The sequence below is a fragment of the Hypomesus transpacificus genome, chromosome 19 (assembly GCF_021917145.1).
Source record: "Hypomesus transpacificus isolate Combined female chromosome 19, fHypTra1, whole genome shotgun sequence".
Lineage (NCBI taxonomy): Eukaryota > Metazoa > Chordata > Actinopteri > Osmeriformes > Osmeridae > Hypomesus > Hypomesus transpacificus.
The window spans coordinates 5937398-5965364 of NC_061078.1; the positions used below are offsets into that span (position 1 = coordinate 5937398).

The 27967-nt window shown below is 46.5% G+C and overlaps 1 protein-coding gene across 12 annotated transcripts; it reads right to left on the minus strand.

The window, feature by feature from the left end:
* Positions 1 to 367: 367 nt before the first annotated feature.
* Positions 368 to 27568, minus strand: ppfia1 (PTPRF interacting protein alpha 1). Of its 12 annotated transcripts, none has more exons than XM_047042407.1 (32): positions 25618 to 27568; positions 24994 to 25041; positions 24342 to 24608; positions 24078 to 24179; positions 22646 to 22810; positions 21970 to 22044; positions 21714 to 21812; positions 20877 to 21089; positions 20344 to 20490; positions 20042 to 20176; positions 19307 to 19390; positions 19026 to 19157; positions 18734 to 18796; positions 18577 to 18656; positions 17415 to 17565; positions 17033 to 17041; positions 15772 to 15995; positions 15439 to 15676; positions 11805 to 11834; positions 11304 to 11428; positions 10887 to 11056; positions 10474 to 10567; positions 9832 to 9843; positions 9022 to 9103; positions 8647 to 8847; positions 7353 to 7415; positions 5003 to 5178; positions 4750 to 4847; positions 4306 to 4481; positions 3382 to 3450; positions 2269 to 2410; positions 368 to 442 (listed from the first exon to the last, which is right to left on the minus strand). In XM_047042407.1, exons 1-32 carry the CDS (start codon positions 25699 to 25701, stop codon positions 381 to 383), a joined length of 3816 nt encoding a protein of 1271 aa, XP_046898363.1. In that variant the 5' UTR covers positions 25702 to 27568; the 3' UTR covers positions 368 to 380. The 12 variants fall into 12 exon arrangements, with proteins under 12 accessions (XP_046898363.1, XP_046898362.1, XP_046898371.1 ...); XM_047042406.1 differs by lacking the exon at positions 25618 to 27568 and adding an exon at positions 1994 to 2065 and having other exon boundaries at positions 24994 to 25044; XM_047042415.1 differs by lacking the exon at positions 24994 to 25041 and having other exon boundaries at positions 26625 to 27568.
* Positions 27569 to 27967: the final 399 nt, after the last annotated feature.

Consider the following 27967-nt stretch of genomic DNA (forward strand, 5'->3'; position numbering starts at 1 on the left):
TGTATATAATATATCAAAGTCACATGATCATCAGATTAATTATTATAAAACCAAGAAGAGGACAAGGGGAAAAATACATCTGGTCAAAAAGATGATAAAAAAAGATAAATATACACACTCCAGACAATTAAAACATTCATTCAGTTATTTTCATGTAGTTTTACACTTGATAAGTTTGAGGACAGGGAGGGAGGATTTAGAAGAGGCAAAAAGAGAATGCAAAAATCTAAAATAAATGAAATGTCCCATTGCTTTACATAAATATAATAATACACATTAATAACTCTATGATGTGTCCTTTAGGTGTGCAATAAAATATTGGTGAGAACATGACTTGTTCGGTCTCTGTAATAAAAACAGTTTTTTAGTGTTCTTGTTGGTCAGGTCAACATCCATTCCTGACGGGAAAACAGTTCATTTTCGTCTTCAGACCAACATCCACCTAGAGAAATAATGATAAGAGAGATGAGACAGAATGTGTAGAGAAGCAGTAGAGCGACAAGCGGTAAAGAAGCGTGAACATGCATTATTTAACCATGACGGGGTTTGGGTCACAACATGCTTCCACCCCCTTACAAGAGAAGGGAGTGCTGTAGAAGTGAGGAATGTATTTATTATGTGTTGACAGTAAAGAGTGTGTGTTTATGTTAACAGGAGCAGAGTGGCCATGTTTTACTACCCTTGTGGGGACATTTTATTGGTCTCTCCAATTTCAATTGCTATTTCTAGAGGATTTTAGGGTTATAATTACATTAAGGGTTTGGGTAAGGAGTTAGGGATAGTTTTAAGGTTAAGGGAGCAGAGTGTGTTAACAGGAGCTTTGTGTGTGTTAACAGGAGATCATGGGCCCTATCTTGCACCCAGCGCAAATGACTTAGTCAACAACGCAAGTGTCATTCCTAGCTTGCACTCGACGCAAAGCCTACTTTTCCCTCCACAGACGCACGTCGAAATGACCTTGTGCTCCCGTGGGCGGTTCAGCAATTCCGCTACTGACCAGGAAAAACGTGGTCTAAAGTCAATGGTGCATTATTCAGATGCTATTTTAAGGGCCCAAGCTTGGTCCGTGCACACTGCTAGCGAGGCCAGGGTCTTCTTTCTGCAAAGCTACGTTACATTGTTTTGATTTATGGCGTGTTACATTTCTTCAATGAAAGATTTAAAAAAAATCATAAGAAATGTCTATGTAGGTGAACTTGATTTGTAACAACTGTGGCATTTTCCTCCCATGACTGTTTAACCGAAGCTAATTTGGTTAAGTTTCTTCTCCCATGCCCATCAGAATCCGGTTTATTCGCCATGTAGCCTATCTTACACAAATACGCGATGTGTGTTAGCAGGAAATAGTGTGTGTTAACAGGAGGTAGTGTGTGTTGGCAGGAGGTAGTGTGTGTTAGCAGGACATAGTGTGTGTTAGCAGGAGATAGTGTGTGTTAGCAGGAGATAGTGTGTGTGTTAACAGGAGTTATTACACAGCTTTTCTTAACGCTGTAGAAAGCTCCATTCACTTGACTGGGGCTTCCCAACAATTTTCTGATAACAGACCGTTGCTATGTATAACAGACCACTGTCAAGGAAAGTGGCCTTTTTGCTTCTGATTCACGTCTTTCGTAGCACTCCGCAAGTAGTCCGGTAACTTTTCAACCACAGCGTACTACGTTGCTTAGCAACGTCAGCTGATTTGAAGCCTAAAGAATGTTTAGTCTATGAAGTCAACGTCTTTGGCGAACTATTTCTCTGCTGATCAACAATACGAATGGTAACAAATAAATTGTAAAAAGACACACTTAAGAAATTTTGTTGGCAAGTAGCCGTGTAATAAGCAGGATAATGTATAGAACGCCGTTGTCATTATCGGGAAAATAAGCCCCGACAGGGCAAACAACACCCCTATGCGAAGCGGAGAGGTGTTGTTTCGCTCCGAAGGGGCTTATTTTCCCGATATTGACAACGGCGTTCTATACATTCTCCCTTACATAGTGTGTGTACTCACGGAGGGTTAGGTGTTAACAGGAGTACGTCCGGACAGTGGCAGTTTCCAGCCTCTGAATGGCAGACTGACTCCCTGCATTGCGATGCCAACCCCATGCAAAACATGCTGTTATTTACTTGCAATTCCCAGATGCACATGTACCCCAGCACACACGTGAAACAAGCAAATTACCAACAAAACTGTAGAAAAGCAAATTTTTAAAGTCTGTGTTTGGTTAAAATGTACAATGATGTCAGATCACCATCACATGATTGATATTCCAGCAGCCACCTCACCATCGCTAGGGCTTCTCTTTGGCTGCGTGGAGGGCGACATAATGGGCAGCGTGTCGCAGGAGCCAGGGGGAACGCCACGCACGTCTTTAGGACGGAACTTCTTCCTCCAAGATGGAGCTCTTCTGAAGCTCTTATCATCATCCTGAAAAAGGAAGGAAAGAAGAGGAGGTGTCAGTAAAGGGTGGGATGGGTGAGGAAGTGTCAGTAAAGGATTGGTTGGGTGAAGAGGTGTCAGTAAAGGGTGGGATGGGTGAGGAAGTGTCAGTAAAGGGTGTAAAAATGTGCAGATCACAGTGTTTCCACAGATTAGAAATCTAGTTGTGGCGGGGAGGGGGTTGTCAGACCGGGGGGGGTCGTAATAATTCCTTTGTTAATAATTTGTTACAGTTAATTTGTTAATAATTTGTTACATTAAATATTAATCCAAAATGATTCACACCTTTACAAAATTAACAACAGCTAACATATCATTTCTGCATTATGCATGTAGCAACGCTAGTGCTAAACAACTATTTAACTGGTCGGCTCCATGACGCCAGGTAAGTAGCTAGCTCCTGAGACTTCTCACCAAAAGAACGGAGGGGAACCTTCGAGTAAGGTACCTAGCGAAAAGTAGCCTCAACTTTCATCAACTTTTAGCTACGGCACTAATGCTGAAGGCTCGCTGATATAGCTGTCGGTCTTACTAGAACGGCGTATGTATGCAATGTTGCTAACGTGTGCTGACGTTGTGACTGTGTGCATATGTGAGAAAGACGCATGAGTGACAGAGAGACGGAGGGAAAGCAGGGGAAAGGAAATGCAGCTGAACGAATACGCTGCGTGTTTTAACCTAAATAGCGATTAAAAAAAAAGTTTTACGAAACGCAATATGTGGCGGCCGGTGTTGATTCTGTGGCGCACCGCCACAAATTAGTCTGTGTGGGAAACACTGGATCATCCTACAAGGTTAGGGTTAGGGTCAGCTATAAGCTGCTTGCATATACAATGCTTAATATTTACAAATGGGATTTAGCTGGTGTGTCTTTCTGGGGGGGCTAACCGTAAATAGCTGTCAATGACCCTGTCTATCCTCTCTGATTAAAGTTCACTGTTAATAAGACGGGATCTCACCTCCTCTATCCTCCTCTCTGTTGCCGCGGTGAGGAGGGTGTTGTACTCGCGCTCCAACACAGCTCGAGCCTGTATGGATAGAGGAGTAGGAGGTAGGGTTAGAGAAGGATAGAGAGGTAGGAGGTAGGGTTAGAGAAGGAGAGGTAGGAGGTAGGGTTAGAGAAGGATAGAGAGGTAGGAGGTAGGGTTAGAGAAGGATAGAGAGGTAGGAGGTAGGGTTAGAGAAGGACAGAGAGGTAGGAGGTAGGGATTGAGAAGGATAGAGAGGTAGGGTAGGGATAGAGAGGTAGGAGGTAGGGTTAGAGAAGGATAGAGAGGTAGGAGGTAGGGATAGAGAGGTAGGAGGTAGGGTTAGAGAAGGATAGAGAGGTAGGAGGTAGGGATAGAGAAGGATAGAGAGGTAGGAGGTAGGGTTGGAGAAGGATAGAGAGGTAGGAGGTAGGGTTAGAGAAGGACAGAGAGGTAGGAGGTAGGGATTGAGAAGGATAGAGAGGTAGGGTAGGGATAGAGAGGTAGGAGGTAGGGTTAGAGAAGGATAGAGAGGTAGGAGGTAGGGATAGAGAGGTAGGAGGTAGGGTTAGAGAAGGATAGAGAGGTAGGAGGTAGGGATAGAGAGGTAGGACGTAGGGATAGAGAAGGATAGAGAGGTAGGAGGTAGGGATAGAGAAGGATAGAGAGGTAGGAGGTAGGGATAGAGAAGGATATAGAGGTAGGAGGTAGGGATAGAGAAGGATAGAGAGGTAGGAGGTAGGGATAGAGAAGGATAGACAGGTAGGAGGTAGGGATTGAGAAGGATAGAGAGGTAGGGTAGGGATAGACAGGTAGGAGGTAGGGATAGAGAAGGATAGAGAGGTAGGGTAGGGATAGAGAGGTAGGGTTAGAGAGATCGGGACAAGGATGAAAGGGGGGCAGCAGGATGATCACCTGTGTGTTTTGTGTGGGGACCTGCAGCAGCAGTGCCAGGGCGTTGTGGTCGAAGGAGGCGTCTAGGGCCAGCAGCGCCCCGTGCACGCCACTCTCCTGCAGGTTGCTGCTGTAGTCCTTAAGCCCAATGGACTCCACCCAGCTCATCACACGCTCGTTGCTCCAGACAAGAACATCTGATGAATGGTAAAGGGGACAAAAATGAGTGACATTGTGACCTTCAAAAAACTGACGCAGGGAATGATTAAGTGTTAGTGTGTGTTGATTTTGTCAGACAAATTGCGATGGTATTTATTATTATTTTTTGCTTAAGATCAATTCCCTCAGATTTCTCGATGTTCTACTTATGACGGCAGACGTTCCACTGTATGAGAGATCATGATGGTTGTTACCTCCACACTTACAGCATGATTAGGTTGTGTTAGAGAACATGACGGCTGTTACCTCTGAGCTCTGACTGGCAGTCTTCCTGTCTCCTATCCAGCTCTTTCCTGTCGTAGTTCAGCCTCCTCAGACACATCACTCCACACTGGAAACTATTCCTGTTGACAATAGCCAAGGAACAGAGAATGTTAAATGCAATCAGTCAATCTTCTGAAACCTTACATTTTCATGCCCACAGGCACTTTCACTAAGGTAGGTTTAGGGTTAAGGTTCAGTAGGGTGAGGGTTTAGAAAGCCTCCCATTCTTTCATACCTGTGGAAGCTGTCCACCATCTTCAGCTGCCCTCGGAGGTCCTTCTTGGTGAGGTGGTCCAGCATGCGGGCGTCCACCAGGGACTCCATGAAGTAGGAGCGGTACTGCGGCAGGCCCAGGTTGGGCAGCCACTCATTCCCGATCCATTCGTGGTTCATGTCGCCGTACGCCAAGGTCTGGCAGTGAGGGAGGAACTACGTCACAGGGTGTGGGTGTTGGTGGGTGCGTGAGTGTGCACGTGAGTGTGTGTATACGTGGCAGTGAGGGCAAGAGTGTGCGACTATGCGTGTGTGGGTCAGTTTGTGGGTGTTTGGATGTGAGTGTGTGTGTGTGTGTGTGTGTGTGAAGACGTGTGGGTCAATATGGGTGTATTTAAGGATGTGAGTGTCCAAGTGTGTATGTGTGTGTGAGAGAGTGTGTGGGTGTCTGTGTGGGTGTGTGTTAGGGGTATAGGAAACACTACTAGTGTTAATTAGGAAATATAAACATATAAAGGAACAGTTGGGTCAGTGTATGTGTGCACACGAGAGATTTGGATTTAAGAGTAGAAACCCATCTGATAAGGAGAACATGGAGTGAGGGTTAACCCTTAGTGAGTGGCTCCACTCACCACAATGGTAGTTTGGGTTGGTGTCATTCTGAAACCTAGTTAGGGTTAGTTAACTCGCTACAATCATCCGTTTTGTTGCTGTCAAGGTTTTTCATTGTCTTACCTACATGCTACTGAACTAATTATGGAATGCTGTCTAAAGAAAAAAAAAAAACTTTTAATACAGTTGACAAAACTACAGATATTTGAAATGCCGGACAATAACTATTGGAAGTTAAAATGCCATACTGCAAGACACTTTTCATAGTGGTAGTGAAGTGGTATGAATTTGTTTGTAGTAAATATGAACCATGAATAAAGGTACAAAGATTATAATTTGTAAGAACAGATGTGCTCATGGAAGAACAGATGTGCTCATAGAAGAACAGATGTGCTCATGGAAGAGTGTTCCTGGCAGCTGCCTGGTTTTCAGCCCCCCCCCCCCCCCCCCTGGTCCCCACAGTGAACAACCCCGGCTGACTTTAACCATGTCCTACATTTATATTTAGTCATTAGATGTGTGCGTTCATGTGCGTGAGTATTCATGTGTGAACAGCGTGTGAAAGGCGTGTGTGAGAAGTGTGAGAGATGTGCCAACCTGGGCCCAGCTACCCTCATCATCCTCCTGGGGTTAGCATGTTAGCATTAGCAGGCAGAAAAGAATCTGGGGTTAGCATGTTAGCAATAGCAGAGAGAAAACAACTTGGGGTTATGGCAGCAAGGTTGGGTGTTAAGCAGGTGATCATGCAACAAACGCACAAAACAATTAAGGTTTAAAGAAAACTTTACAGTTAAATGCAGTATAATATACGTTATAGATTACTACTAAAAATTCTTATTGAAAAGGTTTTAAGCGCAAGAACAAAACTAACATTTGGTTAAAAATGATGTGTCTATGAGGAATGACAGTAACAATTTCCATGTATGTAATCTAGATAATCTTACTACAAACCTATAGTTATGGTACATCATTACAAGCAGACAACTGGGTAAGTAAAACTGCAAGCATAGCAAGCACACCAGGTTAATTACAACAAACATGCACATGCACTTGTTATATTTCCTCCAGAATAGTGACACTACAGCTACACTCAAAGAATCCGACATTAATGGTGAGTGTTGAAGGCAACAATCTCTTTGCTGAATCACCTCACATGGTTACTGTGGGTCGAGGCTTGTTTACATTCTCAGAGCTAATAAGCCTGAGAGGAAAACATCTACATGGAAATGGATGATTAAGAAGTTATGCTGTTACAATGGCTACCACAGTAGTCTCCTGTATGCCAAAACTGCACTTTTCCCAGTGGTTTGAACACAACTCCCTTCCTGGTCTCAACACCTCTAGTATAGAAACTAGTCCAACACAGATTTCCACTACAAAAGATGACAATACTAGAACACCAGACTACCACCGGGGGGGGGGGGGCAGAGGGGAGTTTACATCACCAGGGGGGGGACTACACCACTAGGGAGGTAGTCAAAAGTCTACACCACCAGGGGGGGGGGGGGGGGCAGTCTACAGACTACACCACCAGGGGGGTAGTCTATACCACCAGGGGGATGTCTACAGACTACACCACCAGGGGGGCAGTCTACACCACCAGGGGGGATGTCTACAGACTACACCACCAGGGAGGTAGTCTACAATCTACACCACCAGGGAGGCAGTCTACAGGGTACACCACCAGGGGGGCAGTCTACAGTCTACACCACCACAGGGGCTGTCTACAGAGACCACACCAGTAAGATCCACAGACTAACCGTAGGGGGCGTGGCCGCCAGGAACTCCATCTCTTCATGTGTCACCCAAATGTTCCCAGTGGACTGATCATGTGATGCCCAACAAGAGGGTGAACGTGCAGAGTGAAGCATGAGGGGACAGGAAGCAGACGTGAGGGGACAGGAAGCGGCTCGAAGTGAAAGAAAATTTAAAAGTGTTCAAAGAGATTTATCCGGTGAAATGAGTGGTTCTCAAACTGTGTTCCGTGGAGCTATACCTGATGGCCACAAGACTTAATGTGAATTCTGAACAACAACAAAAAACTTTTGGTTATTTTTAAGAGGCCTAAAACTTTTAAATGTAAAAGACTATAGGTTTCACGTTCCCTCATCTAGCTTAAGGTCATCTCACCTTTTAATTGGGGTAGCTAGATAGCTACATTGTACGGTACATTGTAAGATGTCATATCAGTCGTGTCATTGATGTGCAGGGACTTCCGGATTTAGGCCAGAAACATCTATTTCTGGGGTTTTGTGAGTAGAATTTGAGGGGAAAAATCTATCTAATCAATTTTGGAATATGGCTGTAACATAACACTGGAAAAAGGGAAGCATTGTACTAGCCTGGCTGCCAGCCCAACTTCGTATATGCATTGCCCTTTATTGTTTCGCTCAAAAAAGGTTGACCGTGTGAACAAGTACTCTCCCTACCCTTAAATTAATTTTACAACACCGGCAAAAATCGTTTGTATTCATTCTTCAAGCATACTTCAAGTCTGCTTGTAGTTTAGTTCTGTTGACAACAACTATGCGGTGCTTAACATACGTCACATACTCTGTTGCTCTGATTGGTTGTAGATCTATCCAATTTAACGAAGAGGCATTTGTTTTCCAGGCTCCTTTGAAACACGCCCTGTAGTCAAAGCCCAACGGAGAGTTCTCAGACTCATATTCTGACTAGAATTATGAGTATGACAACGTCAGGCTAGCATTGTACCATGTACTGAAATATTTGAGTAATTATGGTGTTTGCATTAAGTAGCTTATGAGTTGCAAATTTACATTTGTAATGGAAATGGCAATATTTTTGTGTTTGCAACTAAAATGTCTAATTAAAAGCATCAATTCAATTTGAAGCACTGGGTTGAGAAGCACTAGGTTAAATGATTTTGTTTAAATAGAGTTTAGCAACAATCAAGTGTATAAAGTGGTAAATAAGAAAATTAATTCACAAGTAATGAGGAAGTCAAACTGAAGAATATGATATTTAAATAGGAAATAAATATATTTTAAAAGCCCAAGAGTGTTTGGGTGTGAGATAGTGCTAGTCCAGTACCGTTCTAGATGTGGGTGGTGCGGAGGGGCTGGTGAGAGACATGATCTCCTGGATGGCCAGACGCAGCTTGAGGCGGTGCAATGGGTTGCTGATGCCGATCTCTCTCTGGATCTCCGTGTCCGAAAGCGCAGACATGATGGCGCCACTCTTCACATTGGCACGGCACGCCGCCACGTACCAGGCAGGCATGCCCACCCACAGCTGGGGGGGGGGGGGAAAGAGAACACACTACTGAAGGGATGAAAAGGAAAGCATCTGGTGACATCAAACAAAAGAGAGAACACACTACTGAAGGGGTGAAAAGGAAAGCATCTGGTGACATCAAACAAAAAAAATGTATGTGTGGCCTTTTTTGTAAGCTGGCGTCAGTCTCACCTCCAGCCAGACCACCACAGTGGGGCCGTCCCACTGGGCGAAGGGCAGGCCCAGTCTGCGAGCCTCCTCCAGCAACTCATGCCTGCAACACAACCAGCATCCACCTGGGTCAATATAATATATATATATATATATACACACACACACACAGTAAAACAGCCAACCAGTCATCCAGCAGTCATCCAGCAAACCAGCATCCAGTCCCGGCACACAGCGAATAGAGAGAAAGCAACAAAGAAGGAGCCAAAACAGGTTGGAATAAATGTTCATCCTTTGAGTCATTGAGACAAAACTGGAGTAGGACTTCCCTGTAAAATCTGTTTTGAACTTGATGACATGTTTGCCTTTGTACGGTACTTGAAATATTGTCATCAAGTGACCTGCTTTTTTAAATTCTAGCAGCAATGAGAAATGTAGGTGGCATCATGGAATAACTGACAGGATCCAGACCCACTGAATTACAGTCCACACCTCAAGGTCTATTACCTGCTAGGGCTTGAGGAGGCTTTAAGGACATGAGACTTTGAACTTCATGAGCAAGATCTCATGGAGAACCTCCCCATTTGAAGTGCCCAGTCAGTGTCAGGAAGTTGTAGCCACTTCCCACAAGGATGTGTCCTGAAATGAGCTGACTGCAGCGGTCCTACTCCAGTTTACAGAAGAGAACCCCCAGGAAAGTTTTATGGCAGCATAAAAAGGGCAGGCACATTCCTGTTAGAGATCTTATTGGAAAATGCATCAGGCAAAAAGTATGTCTGCTTCAGAGATCATGAGAGAAGGGCAACATGAAGCAAAACCAGCATGACTTACCCAGTCTTTGGACTACAGATGAAATGAGAAGGGATGAAATAAAAAGGGGGGGATTAACAAAATAAAAGTGAGCTGAAGCAAATGTGAGTGGTCTAACCCTAACCGCAAGTGATATGGCATTCCTTTATTCATGTAAAAGCCATTTTTTATGTTTTTTCTCCTCCACCCTTAATAATCATTGTAGACGAACGGGTGGAGAGATCAATACTTCTATCCACTGGGTGTGAAATGGACTGATACAACCGGGAGACATTGTGCACAATAAAGCGAAAACAAGATTTTAGGCTGTGTATCCACCAGTTCCTAGATCTAAAGGGTTTCCTTTTTCTATATGAGGGGCTGAGGATGATTGAACACAGCCCCCCCCCCCCCCCCCCTATAAATGTATATCTAGCTGCTGCTACTGGTGTACACATAGCCTTTAATTACAAGTTAAAGGAATTACTCAACAACACCAAATACGGTTAGCCATTAGTAAGAGTGAGCACTTAACAGCAGATTGAGAGATGCTATAACAAAGAAATGAAGTCCCGTCAATCAAAACAATCATGGAGATTACTCCATTAGAGTTGTTGTCTCTGTTTTCTGACTTCCCCCAGCAACATGATGTCCTCATCTTCATCTATGACAGGAAATACCTACTTCTTCTGCAGCCTCCTGTTCTTCTCCGCTGGGCCTCCCAGGGTCCCCATACCCATCCCATCCTTGGGACTGCTCTCAGACTCAGGGATACCAGCTGCAGTGACAGAAACCAAACTATAAGACCTGTTTAGTACTGTCCCTCTGACTAGACCTGTTCACTACTGTCCCTCTGACTAGACATGCTCAGGCAAGAATAATATCAGTTTCTTGACGTTATCCTTCTATACAGTCTTGGAAAACCTTTTAGTTTTGTTCAGATTCTTGAACAAATAATCCTTACTTAACTGTACATTTATGAGAGAGGGGTGCTGGTTACCCCAGGCCTAACAAACTGTTGTTGTTGGATATTAGACACTTACACAGCCCCCTCACTCCCAGCTGCATCAGGACAGGGAACAAGAGAACAGACCAACCTTGGTTGCTGGGCTCCTTGCCTGGGAAACCTGCTCGACCCTTCTCTTTCTTGCCAAACAGACGTCCTATGGAAGACTTGATACTTTTCTTCTTGGCGGCCTTGTTGAGGGAGTCCTGGCTGCTGCTGCTGCTGCTGGGGTTGCTGCCCTGCCCATCCTGCAGGTTCATCCTGAGGACCAGGAGAGAGCAAGGTGAGCCACAGCTGTCCAGCCCAGAGCTGTGGAGCTCAGCCTGGATGGCAGCCTGGCTGGCAGCCTGGGTGTTCGGCCCAAACATGATGGTTACAGAGCAGAGGCTGGCTCAGCTAAAGACGAGCATGCTGTAATATTAAGTGTTATGAATAGCAGGAGACTGGAGCAGCAGTAGGCTTCAATCTCATCATTATGTGTGGTCATTGATCAGTGTGATGGTAGTACCCATGGATGTCCCGGATGTCCTCGTGGCTGGAGGTGTAGCCGGCACCCTTCCGCAGGTGCATGGAGCGCGGGGTGCTGGGTGGAGAGGTTTCACACCTGATGGTGGCCTTGTCGTCCTGGGCAGACTGATGGCGAAACAACAGAACAACATTTTAATGATTGACAATGGAAAAAGTACCGTGGGACAAAATTAAGTTTTTAGGGAGAACGGTTAATCTGGCCCTTCCTGTTTACTGGGAGCAGAGGAACCCCAGTATTCATCACCCAGAATAACATTTATTTATGCACCAAATGTAGGAACAATTCAGAAACTGTGGATTTCATCGTTCATCTTTATAGGAATCTGCATTTCTGTACTTGGTTAATGGGGATTTCAGTTAAATAATATTGGATGTTAAATCCAGTTGAGAGGGGTGTGGGGGTTAGGGGCATGGGGGTTAAGGATGTGGGGGTTAGGGGCGTCAGTGAAGAAACAGCCAGAGGGCAGGAGATCTAGATTACCTTCCTGCGATGCTTGCGCAGGTCACTAGGCTGAAGCATGGCAGCAGAAGAGAAAGCAGAATTAGTGATTACCAACATCCCCAGCTCAAACACGCAATACTCACACACACGCAGTACACATGCACACACAATACACACAAGATATTCACTCCCAAACCACATCAATCATGAGCATGTCCCAAAACCTGTTGAAGCAACTAAAACCACAGACAGAGAATGGGAAAACACACTCAAGGTCCAGGATAGGAAATGGATAAAACCACTGCAAAGGGGAGTGGTGCAGTCCAACACAGGAAGTCACATCCCTAAGGAAGTCCCAGCCCTCAGGAAGTCACAGCCCTCAGGAAGTCACAGCCCTCAGGAAGACACAGCCCTCAGGAAGTCACAGCCCTTAAGTGGGCGCAGTCCAACACAGGAAGTCTCAGCCCTCAGGAAGTCCCAGCCCTCAGGAAGTCACAACCCTCAGGAAGTCACAGCCCTTAGGAAGTCAAAGCCCTTAGGAAGTCAAAGCCCTTAGGAAGTCACAGCCCTTAAGTGGGTGCAGTCCAACACAGGAAGTCACAGCCCTCTAGAAGTCCCAGCCCTCAGGAAGTCCCAGCCCTCAGGAAGTCCCAGCCCTCAGGAAGTCCCAGCCCTCAGGAAGTCCCAGCCCTCAGGAAGTCCCAGCCCTCAGGAAGTCCCAGCCCTCAGGAAGTCCCTGCCCTCAGGAAGTCACAGCCCTCAGGAAGTCCCTGCCCTCAGGAAGTCCCTGCCCTTAGGAAGTCACAGCCCTCAGGAAGTCACAGTCCTCAGGAAGTCACAGCCCTCAGGAAGTCACAGCCCTCAGGAAGTCACAGCCCTCAGGAAGACACAGCTCTCAGGAAGTCCCTGCCCTCAGGAAGACACAGCCCTCAGGAAGTCACAGCCCCCAGGAAGACACAGCCCTCAGGAAGTCACAGCCCTCAGGAAGTCACAGCCCTCAGGAAGTCCCTGCCCTCAGGAAGTCACAGCTCTCAGGAAGTCACAGCCCTCAGGAAGTCACAGCCCCCAGGAAGACACAGCCCTCAGGAAGTCCCTGCCCTCAGGAAGGCACAGCTCTCAGGAAGTCACAGCCCTCAGGAAGTCACAGCCCCCAGGAAGACACAGCCCTCAGGAAGTCACAGCCCTCAGGAAGTCACAGCCCTCAGGAAGTCACAGCCCTCAGGAAGTCACAGCCCTTGAGTGGGTGCAGTCCAACACAGGAAGTTCCTTGATGTATTTATAGTCTCAGTTATGCAGCTAGAAGAGTCTAGGACTGCCGTCAGGGTTAATAACTAAATCACAATCCCATAATAAAACAGGGTTAAATAATACAGCCCAGCCACCATTCTGTCCATCTTTCATGAAATCCTTGATAATGTAAAAAATCTGCCCAAAAAGGGTGACATCTGTTACACATTGGTAGTACAAATACATGTGCATTGGTACAGCAGGCAGTGTGAAAGCCTTCTGGACCTAATAGTATGAACATAATTTGGGACTGACCAAACAGAGGTGAGAACTTGATCCCACAACCGACTAACTCCTAACCCTATTCCACCAGACTGCACCCACCAGGGAGGGGCACCAGGAACAGGGGTACCTGGATGAAGCAGGGCGCATAGCTATGGGCACGGCTGTTAACACTCACTGTGGGGAAGGGGAGGTAAGCTAGCGTCTGGTTGGACAGGGAGATATAAGGGTTGTAGCAGTAGTGCTACAGAGGGACACTGTTAGAGACACACACAAGCCTCAGCTGACTGGCTAGAGACAGACACACAAGCCTCAGCTGACTGGCTAGAGACACAGACAGACACACAAGCCTCAGCTGACTGGCTATAGACACAGACAGACACACAAGCCTCAGCTGACTGGCTAGAGGCGCAGACACACAAGCCTCAGCTGACTGGCTAGAGACACAGACACACAAGCCTCAGCTGACTGTCTAGAGACACAGACACACAACCCTCAACTGACTGGCTAGAGACACAGACACACAAGCCTCAGCTGACTGGCTAGAGACACAGACACACAAGCCTCAGCTGACTGGCTATAGACACAGACACACAAGCCTCAGCTGACTGGCTATAGACACAGACAGACACACAAGCCTCAGTTGACTGGCTAGAGACACAGACACACAAGCCTCAGCTGACTGGCTAGAGACACAGACACACAAGCCTCAGCTGACTGGCTAGAGACACAGACACACAAGCCTCAGCTGACTGGCTAGAGACACAGACACACAAGCCTCAGCTGACTGTCTAGAGACACAGACACACAAGCCTCAGCTGACTGGCTGGGCATCTCAAAAACGCTCATGTAACGTCAGTGTCCAATCCCGACAGCCGTAAGCTCCTATTGTCTAAACCCGATTTTTCCGACGTCACGCAGTTTCCGGTCTTTTTGCCAGCATTTTCTTCCGCGATCGCCAGCAAAGTGTAAGTAGTATTACTTTATGGATATCAAACAATCTACGTGTCAAATTTCATGAACATATATGGACGTTTACATGTCTAAATACTATAGGAAAGTTACTTGGGTGACGATCTTTACTTTAAAAAGTGTTTCTGTGTTGTCATCGTAGTGCTACTATGGGTTAGCATATGAGTGTTTTCAACGCTAGCTTAGCACTACTTGGTCTAGCCAATGAAAATACATGATCATGTGTGACGGGATCTGTAGTCGAGGGGAGGAAGGGAGGGGGGCAGGCAAACACGTTTGATGTCTGAAAAGAAAGTTGCAACAGCGGGAAAAACAAATAAATAATCTGAGCACTATCAGGTTTGTTTTGTAGATCTGAAACGTGAAGGTAAATAATACCACACATGGTATCACACCATGTTTGTAGGTTTTGCAAGGGACTGACATGAGAAGAGTTTAACAAATCATCCAGCAGGTGGCCTACACTCAAACTGAGATTTTATCGCATAGTTTGGAGATGTTGAAGGACATAACTACGTTCCCGGATATGTTGACAGCATTGATGGTCAGTTTGGTGACCTTGGATTAAGTTAATATCCCCGGAAAAACAGCAGCAGCGAGTGTTTACTACGAGGATAGAAGTGCGGTCGGGTTTGGACAAGGGTAGAGCACGGCTAATTTACCGGTGCCAGCGTCCTTTTACTGGCTCTAGTAAAGGCTAAGCTAACTCTAAAAACTAAAACAATATTTAGCTTGAAAGGTAAGAAGTTATACTTAACGTGACATCGTTAAATCACCTGAAAACGTGATGCGTGATATTTGAAGTGCCATTTTATCAGAATGTTAAAATCCGGTCAGGATTGGACACAGTGATGCTACAGCAGCAACACTAATTCCACAAAAACTCTAAAAAGTCTAAACCAAAATAAGGATTATGAAAAAAATATAATTAGCATTTGTAGCCACTAACAGTATAATTTGAGGATAATCAATTGAATCAAACTGTGGAACATGAGTTGATTCTCCCACCTGACCACTTTGGGATATTAAAGAAAAATAACTGATGCATAAAATGAGGTCTTTTAAATTGAAAACATTTTGATGAGAAAAGGCAGTTTAAGTGACAGAAAACAGCATGAGAGTGTTTTGATGGAGAGATCAGAAAAACGAAGAGACAATGACAGGAGTCTGTAGTGGCGACAGCGGTCCTCACCAGGGTCATGACCCCCATGCGGTCCACCTCTCGGTTGGGGCTGCGAGGGAACCTGCAGGGGGTGGAGTGGCCGGAGCCCGGGGGCGAACCCCCCAGGGAGGATTCCTCTCCTCCACCCAGGGGCGGGGGGATGGAGCCCAGGGAGCGGAAGCGCCCCCCCAGGCTGTCCCCACTGCCCACGCGGCTCTCTATTTCCTCTGTGCGCATCGTGGTGCTGTCCTTCTCCTCCTGGATCATCCTGCCACGGGAGAAGGGGACATTGGTTAGCTGTACCCCGACCCTGACCACAGCTACACCGAGACTATATGAGTAGGGTTAGCTATAGCACCGTACCTGATCTCGTTGTTGATGGCGTCCAGCTGTTCCTGCAGCATGAGCGCGAGTGTCTGGGCATCGGCCTGGCCCGAGGGAGACAGCAGGTCCACTGAGCTGAAGATGGTCTCACGGTCGTCCTCCAGGTCAGACACATCCATGTCATTCTCAAAAGCATGAGCCACGTTGGCCAGCACGTTGGCTTGCTGCAGCCGCTCCCACTCCTGCTCGTTCAGAGTTTGGACCTGAGGAGAGGGGAGATGGAGAGATGAGCAGGAGGGGGGATGGAGAGATGAGGAGGAAGAGGAGAGACGAGGAGGAGAGATGAGGAGGAGAGATGAGGAGGGGAGATGAAAAGGAGGGGAGATGAGGAGGAGAGATGAAGAGGAGGGATGAGGAGGAGGAGAGATGGAGAGATGAGGAGAGGGGAGATGGAGAGATGAGGAGAGGGGAGATGGAGAGATAAGGAGGAGGGGAGATGGAGAGACGAGGAGGAGGGGAGATGGAGAGATGAGGAGGAGGGAGATGGAGAGATGAGGAGGAGGGGAGATGAGGAGGAAGAGGAGAGACGAGGAGGAGGAGAGATGAGGAGAGGGGAGATGGAGAGATAAGGAGGAGGGGAGATGAGGAGGAAGAGGAGGAGGGGAGATGGAGAGATGAGGAGAGGGGAGATGGAGAGATTAGGAGGAGGGGAGATGGAGAGATGAGGAGAGGGGAGATGGAGAGATGAGGAGGAGGGGAGATGAGGAGGAAGAGAAGAGACGAGGAGGAAGAGAGATGAGGAGGAAGAAGAGAGATGAGGAGGGGAGATGAGGAGGAAGAGGAGAGATGAGGAGGAGGAGAGATGAGGAGAAGGAGAGATGAGGAGAAAGAGGAGTGACGAGGAGGAGGAGATATGGGGAGGAGAGATGAGGAGGAAGAGGAGAGATGAGGAGGGGAGATGAAAAGGAGGGGAGATGAGGAGGAGAGATGAAGAGGAGGAGGACAGGATTAGAGGTTGAGAGTAAGGGGGAAAAGAAACAGAACGGGTGGAAAGAGAATGGAGAGAGGAGGAAGGGAGAAGAAGGTTAGAAAGAGAAGAGGGAGAGTTACTAAGATCAAGAAACACACTTAGTGGAGGGAGCATAAAAACTTTAAGAGAATAAATGGGATGAAAGAAGGCAGAATAAAATGGTATCCAACATGGAGGGAAGTCTTTTCATTGATGACAGAATTATCACTCAACACCACTGTCACTCAGCCATTATCACTCATCCTCATCACCACTGTCACACTAACTTACTTGTCGCTGCTGACCACACCGGAAGCAGAAGGGAAAGAGACACAAAAATATTCAAATCTGATTCCAATTGTAAACGCGGTTTGGTAGAAATCATAAGATCTCCTAAGGAAAATGCTGTATTTACTTCTCCAAGTGATGGTCTACTGTACAGTGCAACAAAGCACATAAACAACCCTTTCTCTCAATGATTACACTCACTCCAGGTGTCCCACAAACACGCTCACTTTCTGTTTTATGATTGTAACGTTATGCCATCATGCTTGTAACATAACACCCAAGACATAGGCCCACAAGCACACACACACACATCCAGACCCAAGACACAGGCCCACAACACACACATACGTCCAGACAGATGTTGATGTTGGCAGAGGCGTCCCACCTTGGAAGGCTCATCTCTGAGCGCTGTGACGCGTCCCTTCTGCGGCCGGCGCAGCACCAGCGCACTGCTGTACATGTCTGAGTGGCTGTCCAGCACGGAAGAGGCCGAAACAGGGAACCTGAAATCTGGGGTACTGCTCATGACAGACCGGCTGGAGACAGGAGAGAAGACACTACAGTCAGAGAGATGCAAAGCCAATCAGAGACAATGGAATTACTGCAGTAATAACAGGTGTGGAACTACTACAGAAACTAGAGCGGGTACAATTTCTGGGGAAATAGTAGGGTGTGCTTGCTTGCATCGGTTGCAGATGGGTTCGTCCCCTTAGGGTTACCCTTTTCCGAACTAGTGATATTTTCAAGCATTTAGCCTACTCGTATTGCATAATTCATTCAGAACCCCCTTTGAAACAAGCTATTGTAACGTTGTCACCAGCAGTATTTTAGATGGAATCGCGATTCAAATGACCATCTGCTAACTGAAAATATGCCCCCAAAAACGTAAATAAGCTTGACATTTATTTAGGGGGAAATGGCCCAAGCGCTGGAAATGAGAAAGTTTCTTTTGACATCAAGTTTAGGCTGTGGCATTGAAGACAGCGACGCACCACACAAGCTTGAGTTAAATACATTATTTAATGTGACATTACTTACTGTACATGCAAGTCTTGATTTGCTTAAATGTAGGCTACATGTGCTGATAGTACACCACGACAAGATATTCGCTGTGCAGCAGCACATCTACAGCACATTAGGGTTAGGGTTAGGGTTAGCTGTGCAACAGCACATCTATGCACGTTGTATCCATGCGTCAACAGCACATCAACAGCACATCTATGCACGTTGTATCCATGCGTCATTGCTAACGTGTGCTGACGTTGTGACGTAGGCTTGCACTGAGTTCCCTCCATGACACAAGGCATTTTTTCCCACAAAAACTTAATTTCAGCCTAAAACGTAAATAAAAATACAAGCAACTCAATCGCTACCAAGACAAAACTTTTGACACCGACGTTGTCTATGTAGTCCAAATATTGATGGATCCTTAGGGGGGCAGAACAATTATAATAAAAATAAGATATATGTGAGAGAACAATTGAGCCCAATGAGCCCAATAACAGGTGTGGAACTACTACAGAAATAACAGGTGAGGAGGATCATACCCGTGTAGTAGTGAGTTACTTCTGCTCCGGCCCTGGTCACTTTCCGTCCGCATGGTCTCGATCTGAATCAGAAGCTGCTCCTGGGGGGGGGGGGTGTTAACCAATTAAGGAACTGTTTCAGAAGTCTTCTGAACACACTGCTTGTCCAGTTGCTGACCTTCTCATGATGGGCCTCTTCAATCAGCTTCCTGGTGTGCTCCAGGTCTCGTATGAGCGTGTTCTGAAGCAGCAGAGAAGGAGAAGCAAGTTAGCTTGAAAAACTTGTAACATAACACACAGATACAGAGAACAAGACAAAAACATGTTCAGCTCAGAGCAACAAGATTTTGACTGAAGATTAAAGAGTCACAGGTTAGAATCCCTGCCCTGTGCGTCACTTTAGAGAAGAGCGTCTACTAAGTGAAGATGTGATTAAGATGTTGATAGTTATTATGAACACTGTATCCCACCTTGTCCTCCAGGGCAGACATCCTCTCCTTCAGGTGAAGTTGCAGACGCTCGTTGGACTCTGACAGCAGCTTGTCCACCGTCTCCGACAGACGCTTGTTGTGCTCCTCGTTCATCTTCTCCCGCTGCCGCGCCTGCCGGACAAACATCACAACACTGATAGATTACCATGATAACATCACAACATTGATAGATTACCATGATAACATCACAACACTGATAGATTACCATGATAACCACAACAGCGATAACCATGTGTCAGGGTTTTAACATGGGTTCTCACCCTGAGAAGCTCCTGGTTTTTCTCCTCCAGCTGAGCCTCCAGCTGCCTCAAGCCCTCCTCCACATTGCCATGGCGCTCCTCTGCCTGCACACAGAGAAGATGAGCCCAGGTCACTTTAAAATGTTCAACGGGTATCTGTTCATACCGACCCACAAGTATCTGTTCCCAGGGGGATGGGTGAAGATCTAGAAAAGTGTCTCCTAGCAGGCTAGTAGGATGAGGGAGGGGCTAGCAGGATGGGGAGGGGCTAGCAGGCTGGGGAGGGGCTAGCAGGATGGGGAGGGGCTAGCAGGCTGGGGAGGGGCTAGCAGGATGGGGAGGGGCTAGCAGGCTGGGGTGGGTCGAGCAGGATGGGGAGGGGCTAACAGGATGGAGGGGCTAACAGGATGGGGGAGGGGCTAGCAGGATGGAGAGGGGCTAGCAGGATGGGGAGGGGCTAACAGGATGGGGGAGGAGCTAGCAGGATGGGGAGGGGCTAGCAGGTTGGGGAGGGGCTAGCAGGATTGGGGAGGGGCTAGCAGGATGGGGAGGGGTAAGCAGGATGGGGAGGGGCTAGCAGGATTGGGGAGGGGCTAGCAGGATGGGGGAGGAGCTAGCAGGATTGGGGAGGGGCTAGCAGGATGGGGAGGGGCTAGCAGGATGGGGGAGGGGCTAGCAGGATGGGGGAGGGGCTAGCAGGATGGGGAGGGGCTAGCAGGATGGGGGAGGAGCTAGCAGGATGGGGGAGGAGCTGACCTTGCTGAGGGCGGCCACACGCTGAGCTAACTCCGCCTCCACCTCGGGGAGCGTCTCGGCCTTCTGTAAGGTCTGCTGCAGCTTCAGCTCCGCCTGCTCCAGCCGCTCCTGCAGGAGCCTGTTCCTCTCCTCTGTCTGCAAACACAACCACAGATCAGCCCTGTAACCCTAGCAACCCCTAACACAACCATGTAACACTAACACCACCATACAACCCTAACATAGCCGTGGTTCAACCCAACCATGAAAACCTGACACCATGTACCCAACACTACCCTAACCCTATATAACTGCATTCCTACCTGGCGGAACAGCGCCTCCTTGTTGGCCACCTCATTCTCCAGTTTGTCGTTGAGGTCGTGAACAGACGTGGCCTCACGCTGAGCCGCCAAGTAGCGCTTCTCTAGAGTGGTGATTCTCTCCTCCATATCCTCCTTCTGAGCCATGGACTACACACACACACATGCGCACACACACATGCGCACACACACATGCACACACACACAGACACAGACAGGAGGAGAGAGAAGGAGGCAGGTGGGTCAACAGACATCAAAGTAGAGAATACCTGTTCAGTAATTCAGCACCAAAATTCCCTAAACAGTCAAAAATTCTGTAATTGTTTGTTTGTGTTGCGTGTCGCTCACAGCTCCTTTATATTAGCTGGGTTACATTGATGGGTTATTGACTTCAGGGAGAAAATGCAACCAAGTAACTTTGTGTGCCTGTGTTCAGAGTAAGTGTGTGTTCAGAGTGAGCCTGTGTGTGTGTTCAGAGTGAGCCTGTGTGTGTGTGTGTGTGTGTGTTCAGTGTTAGCCTGTGTGCGTGTGCCTACCTCTCGCAGGTCTCTCTGCAGGCGTGTGTTGACGTCCTCAGACTTGATGAGGTCTTTGCGCGCTGTGTCCAGGTCCTCCTCCAGCTCACTGAAGCCAGCAGACATGGCTGCCATGCAGTCCTTCATCTGGGCCAGCTCTGACGTCTGCCTGGACGCCCGCTGCTGCAGTTCCTCCACATCCTCCCGCTGGCCCAGAGAGCCATCTGAGCAGCGCTGGGGGCAGAGGCACCAGGGACGGATGTAGGATATACAGAGGCACCAGGGGAGGATGTAGGATATACAGAGGCTGTGAAGTGCCTTACTAAACCTAACTGTTGTAGTTTGGGAAAGCCATAGCCAAAGACTCCAAATACAAGAAGGGCCTTGCTTAGGGAGGAGGACCTCAAACCCAATAGCCTGTAACAGAACTGTTTCTGCTGCGATAGGAGAACCTTCCACAATTACAAATCTCTGCAGAACCCATCAGGTTTCTGTGGTAAGAAGACCAAAGCAAGGAAGGCAAATGACTAACACCCACACCCCCCCCCCCCCTCATCCTGAAGCCATGGTCCTAGCCTTAACCCTAAACCTAACCCTGAAGGCATGGTCCTAGCCTTAACCCTAAACCTAACCCTGAAGCCATGGTCCTAGCCTTAACCCTAAACCTAACCCTGAAGGCATGGTCCTAGCCTTAACCCTAAACCTAACCCTGAAGCCATGGTCCTAGCCTTAACCCTAAACCTAACCCTGAAGCCATGGTCCTAGCCTTAACCCTAAACCTAACCCTGAAGGCATGGTCCTAGCCTTAACCCTAAACCTAACCCTGAAGGCATGGTCCTAGCCTTAACCCTAGCCTACCTTGCCATTAGTGCTGGGGGTGTCAGAGTTGTTGTTGAGTCCAGACGATCCATCCATCAGCATTCTCTTTTGACTGTTCTGCTCCCCTAAAAATGCCAACTAACGGGATGAAACCAAATAATGTTTACATTTACATGCTTTTTATTTACCACTTTTAACCAAAGCGATATTTAAATACGCAATTGCGTGTATGTGCGTGTGTGTGTGAGAGAGAGTGAGAGAGTGTGTGTGTGTGAGACAGTGAGTGAGTTAGCACCTCTTTGTGTGTGGATGTCAGCTGTTCCTCTAACATGCTGCATCTTTCCAAAGCCACACGCAGTCTCTCCCTCACCTGAAGCACACAAACAAGAACAACAGATAAATACTCAATTACTAAAATAAACGTTAATTTCTCTGGGCAGATCCAATAGTTTTAAACTTCAACAGAGGACCCGCCTTTAAGGAAGTTAACATTTGTCAATGGAGCGATCCCAGACCCTCTGTACAAATGAAATGTACGAGGGTCTGGTTAGGACCAGGCTAAGAGAACATAGCAAAGTACTGGCAATTCTAATTCTGTGACAATTGACCAACCGGGTGTGAATACATAAATGCACGTTTGTTGGAATCAATCCTTTGTGTTAGATTCGAATAAACACTTTGCATCATACTTTGCAGCCGTTTCCATGCTGTTTTACATTTTGATATTGGTTAAAAACTTAAGATTATTATTTCCCCGACAAGAGATCTGTTCTGCATGTGTTGTATTGGGCTGCTTGCACAGGGAGAACATGTAAACTCCACACTGAAACCCCCGGGAGACAGCCCACCTGAGCCCCACCAGGCTACCAACATAGCAGTCCCACACAATCATCTAATATAAAATCAAACCTAATACTAAATTCAAGACGATGCTAGCTCAATGAGAACCCCCCCTCCTCCAACACACACACCTTCTCGTCCAGGGCTTTGTGATGCTCGAACAGGGACTTGAGGGCCTTGAGCACCTCCACCTCACTGGACACCCCGGCAGGAGACTGGGCCTGCCTCTTCACCACCGTCATCCTCAGGCTGCGCTCATGACGAGACACCAGGCACTCCAGGTGCTCCAGCAGCAACTACACAGGGAGGACCACACGGGGACACTCAATACACACAGGGACACAGGTATTTACTAAATAAATACACACTCATAACAGGATAATAAATGTACACATCAAATACACATGGCCAAAACATCCACATTCTTCTCATCATATGTAAATCATACCCTAACCCTAACCCTGTAAATCATACCAAACATTATACAGCCCTTTTGTAAGGTGCTGTCATCGTTGTTTTTAAAGCGCCATGCCAGGGGCAACCAACAGAGGATAGCACTGCAGAAGACCACTTACTACTATGAATTCTACTGTCATTGAACACTGAATACAGCCCAGGTCATCCGCACTGCTAGCCAGATGAATATACATTTAGTTTTGGCATATTATTGATAAGTGTTGTGTGTCAGAATACAACTTTGTTTTAAAGGGGTCATTAACTGCAAAACAGAGTTTACCTTGTCATAGTTCGGTGGGTAAAATGGACATACAGTGAACGTCCATTAACACCTCTTTCCTATGCAAATCTCTCAATTTGGAAATTACATTATAAAACGGTTGGTTTCCAAAAAGCCACATTTGTGACGTCACAAATGTGTCTCTACCTTTTTTGGCTCTGGTCTGGACCAAACAAGGAACCAAACACTCGACGGGCATGGCTGATGTTTGTCTATTAATTTCAGTTTCATTCAAATAAATAACCTGTGTTGTCATGTAAATCTACAATTCACGATGCATGTTTGGCAATGTTGCATCTTTGCTCCGCAGCTTCGCTGGTTGTAAACCAACCAATCAACGCGCAGTACTTCTATATATTCATGAGAATACCATAAAAGGGAGAAACCCTCTCGTTTTATTCTAGGGCTATTTCACAGGGTTGCATTAGGGCGCATAAAACAGCACCCGGAGCATTTTCAGCCCAACCAATGTTACATTCCCTATTCGGAGAACTTAAGGAACAGTATTTAATACCCTATAAATCAGTCAATGACCCCTTTAACACTTTTTTTGTTTCTAGTCCCCTAGGAAAATTAGTGGAAGTGGGTTTAAGACAAAAACAAACAGACAAGATTATTTTTTTCAAGATTTAGCATTTCATAGATTTGGAGCTTAAACAACACTAATACTAAAGAACTGTACTGTAGTATCCAGTATGGTCCTACAGTACTATACAGTACTGTTGAACAGTACTATCCAGTGTGGTACTATCTACTGTACTGTTATCCAGTACTGTTCCTCCTGTACTGTCCTACTTTACAATCCAGTATGATCCTACTGTACCAACCCGTGTGTTGTTCCTCTCAGCCTTTAGCTCAGCGATCTCCTCCTCTCTCTCCAGAAGCTGCTCACGACACACGTTCACCTCCTTGGTCAACGCTGCAAACTCCTGCATAACACAGACAGCATCAATAAGGGGGCAAGGTTTCTAATGGCTCCCTATTAGACCAAGCTGAATTGTGTTTGTGCAGTAGGTTCCATTCTATCCAGGCCGGAGCATGTTAATGGTGTTTCTGATTTGAGGCAGGAGCACGTTAATGGTGTTTCTGACCTGAGGCAGGGCGGTGTTGAGCTGCCTCTGCAGAGAGTCTCTCTCGTGGCTGACCTCGTGCAGCCGGCCCTGTGCCAGCCCCAAGTTCTCCTGTGTCTCCCGCAGTGTGTCAAGCAGCCGGTCGCGCTCCTCCAGCATGGACACCATCAGAGACTCGAAGTGTCCCTCAGAGTCTGACTGGAGCGGGGAGGCAGAGCCTAACTCCCCTCCTGCGCCCCCTGGAGGCCCCTCCGCCTCACTGATGGTAGGCATCACCTCACACATCATCTGCAAGGGGCCAAGGAGGGACAAAACAAACATTGCTAAAAAGGGGTATAGGAGGGGGAGATAACATGGGTTTCCCTTCCTCAGACCAAGAACACCATTCTTCTAATTGCTAACATCACTTCTCCAACAGACAGGTGTGCAGCAAATGTTAACCTCTGAACAAAAAATATCCATCTTAACTCACTGCTTGATTCTACATTATATCCTACCACTCCCTATAGGTGTTCTGGCCACCTCGAGAAAGCCTAGCGGTCCCCCATGCAGGTTATCCTTGTAGTTGAAGTAGGAGGGATCTTAAAGATCCCATGACATGCAGTTTTGGGATGCTTTTATGGGAGTCAGAAATGACGTTGTGTCCTTGGGGAAGGCACTTCACCCTACTTGCCTCGCGGGGAATGTCCCTGTACTTGTAAGTCGGTCTGGATAACAGCGTCTGCTAAATGAGATGTAAATGTTTTATATAGGCCTTAGTGGTCCCCTAATACTGTCTATTACCCTCCACCCAGGACACCCTCCACCCTGCACACGCTCCACACTGCACACCCTCCACACTGCACACTGCACACCCTCCACACTGCACACCCTCCACACTGCACACCCTCCACACTAGACACCCTCCACCCTGGACACCCTCCACCCTGGACACCCTCCACCCTGAACACCCCCCACCCTGCACACCCTCCACACTGCACACCCTCCACCCTGGACACGCTCCACCCTGGACACGCTCCACCCTGCACACCCCCCACCCTGCACACCCTCCACCCTGGACACCCTCCACCCTGGACACGCTCCACCCTGGACACGCTCCACCCTGGACACGCTCCACCCTGGACACGCTCCACACTGGACACCCTCCACCCTGGACACCCTCCACCCTGGACACGCTCCACCCTGGACAGCCTCCACACTGCACACCCCCCACCCTGGACACCCTCCACCCTGGACACGCTCCACCCTGGACACACTCCCTTAGTACCCCTCCAGCTTGAGGCATCAGGTCCATCACCTCACGGCAGAAGAACGGTTTCTTCTCATCTGCAGCCTCATCAGCAAGGCCTGACCCACACTGACCTATCTTCTTATAACACATCTACTGTTAATTTGTCACTTAAGTCAATGTATTTTCACTGCCTGTTTTTGTCATTGCACTATATCTTTATTGTTATACATCATATCACCAAAGTAAATTCCTTGAATCTGAAAACCTACTTGGCAATAACCCTGTTTCTAATTTTGAAGTCATAAACAAAATGTGAAGTCATCGACAAAGTGTGATGGCCATCAAACCATGATAGTAACATTTAACTTTTAGACTTTCATGGCCAGATGCTTGGAGAGGGCAACACGTCCATGCAAATTCTGTCATGTATGGCTGGGTGTAAGGTAACAGCACGTTCCTTTGTGACTAGCAACATTTAAAAAGATCATGCTTTTCGTAACGTCAACAGAAATGTAATCCTGTCATTTGTAAAGAAGTAGACACAGAGTCGGCTTTTAACACCAGCTTGTCAAAAGGCTCCTATCCAGCATGTTGGTACATTCTATAACTGCAACGTGAACGTACAGTAGTTTAGCAAGCTAGTTAACTAATGCGTCATAATGTTACTATAGTTTAAATAAATACAGCATTCATGGACAACAAATCACTCTCTTTGGGTATAGCCTACCCTTATCTTATACATATGCTATCAATTTAAGTTATTGACGTAAAACAAGGAATTACATTAAAACCAAACGGCATTTGATGTCGTCGCGTAGGTCTCAGCGATGGAACGTGACTTGAAAAACGCATGAATTAGCGATTTGTGAAAGAAGTGCTGGAGGTCAATATAGTCTCCAGACTTCTGATTAGGAATCCAAAGTTCTGTGTCAAACGTAGCACTGGCCTCAGATGTTTCCAAGAAATGAACGTGATGTAATTAATACAATAAATCACAAAACTTGAGAAAAAATAAGCATTGTTACAACTTCCGTTGATTTACATTAATAGTTATATAGAGCTAGTCATCTTACCTTTGATAAGTGTCTTAGGTTAGCTAGCTAGCTAACTGAGGTCCTTTATGATGTCCACTTTTCTTTTGCTGCAAAATTATTTAGTACCTCACGAAGATCTGCCTTAGCTTCCAAAGTAATGTGAAAATGTTAAAACAAAAATATAAAATACAAACTACCAAAGATCCAAACAACTGTCGAAAAAGAAAATAATTCCAAAGGCCGCAAAACCAGACTCATACCGACTATGCTATACTTCAGCTGGATAGTCGTAAACCGAGTTGGCTACCGATTGTACCCTAGACACCAATATGGAAAACAGTGTCAAGTTTTGCCAAATATATTTACTTTACTAGGTGTACCCCGAAAGTTTCAACAATGTAGATAGTGATCTTACTGGTAGCAACACTGTCTACTGTAGTTTGTTTATAACGACTTCAAAGTATTTGCTAGCTACTGTAGCTAGCTAGCAACAGTCTCAAGAAACTATCAATTTAGGCTAAATAGCTCAAAAGTACGTTAGTTACGAACCAAAGTGGTAGCCTAACAGTTGTAACCTCACCGGCTAGCTAGCAAAAAGCAGTTCTTACTCCATATTCCATGACAGCAAAAGTCAGATCAGATTTCCGAAAACATTTTCTAACGTCTAGGTTAATCCAGCTAGCTAGCTAGCAAGATAAGTTGCTTTAGCCTCCCGTCGGCGAGCCGCGTCACCACATCACCACTACTCAACACAGCCTGTCTGGCTGTAGCACAGATCTACTTTTTTCTAACTTCAAATTCGCTTAAAATGTTATACATTTTTATAAACAGCTAGACTTTCTGTTCCCTCAAACTTTGCACCAAACTTTGCATACTACGTGATTTTTTATTTGTATTTCTATCAAATATTTCGTAGTTCGTCTTTGTCGGCAGCAAGATGAAGCCAGCCTCATTAAGGAATTCCTTTTCCGGTTGATTACCTGAAATGCTTTTCTAAATAAAAGTTACTAAACAAAATTTGCAAATATTCTAACGTGAAAAGTAAATTTAATGCCCAAAATTATAGAAAAAAGTTATGTTAAATTATTAAAATTATGGGTTCAAATGAGAAGACTAGCTCTTAAATTAATCGCACAACATTTACATTTATGCATTTAGCAGACGCTTTTATCCAAAGCGACTTCCAAGAGAGAGTTTAACAAAAGTGCATAGGTCACTGATCATAACAACGACAGCCCCAAACATTGCAGGTAGCCTAACATGTAGCATACATTGTGAAACCAAATACGTCCCAAAGGGTAAGAACAATAAGAGCATGTAGTTAGACAAGTTACAATTAAACAGCAATAACCTCAAAAGTGCAAGAGTGTACCTGTGGAAAA

What these genes read in the sequence shown, in the direction of transcription:
- ppfia1 (XM_047042407.1), bottom strand. Translation starts at nt 25,701, where the DNA reads ATGTGTTATAAGAAGATAGGTCAGTGTGGGTCAGGCCTTGCTGATGAG. An exon ending in TGCGCAAGCATCGCAGGAAG is followed by an intron (nt 11,429 to 11,804) that starts GTAATCTAGATC and finishes TTTCGCCATCAG; the next exon opens with TCTGCCCAGGACGACAAGGC. An exon ending in AAAGAGAAGCCCTAGCGATG is followed by an intron (nt 443 to 2,268) that starts GTGAGGTGGCTG and finishes TTATTTCTCTAG; the next exon opens with GTGGATGTTGGTCTGAAGAC.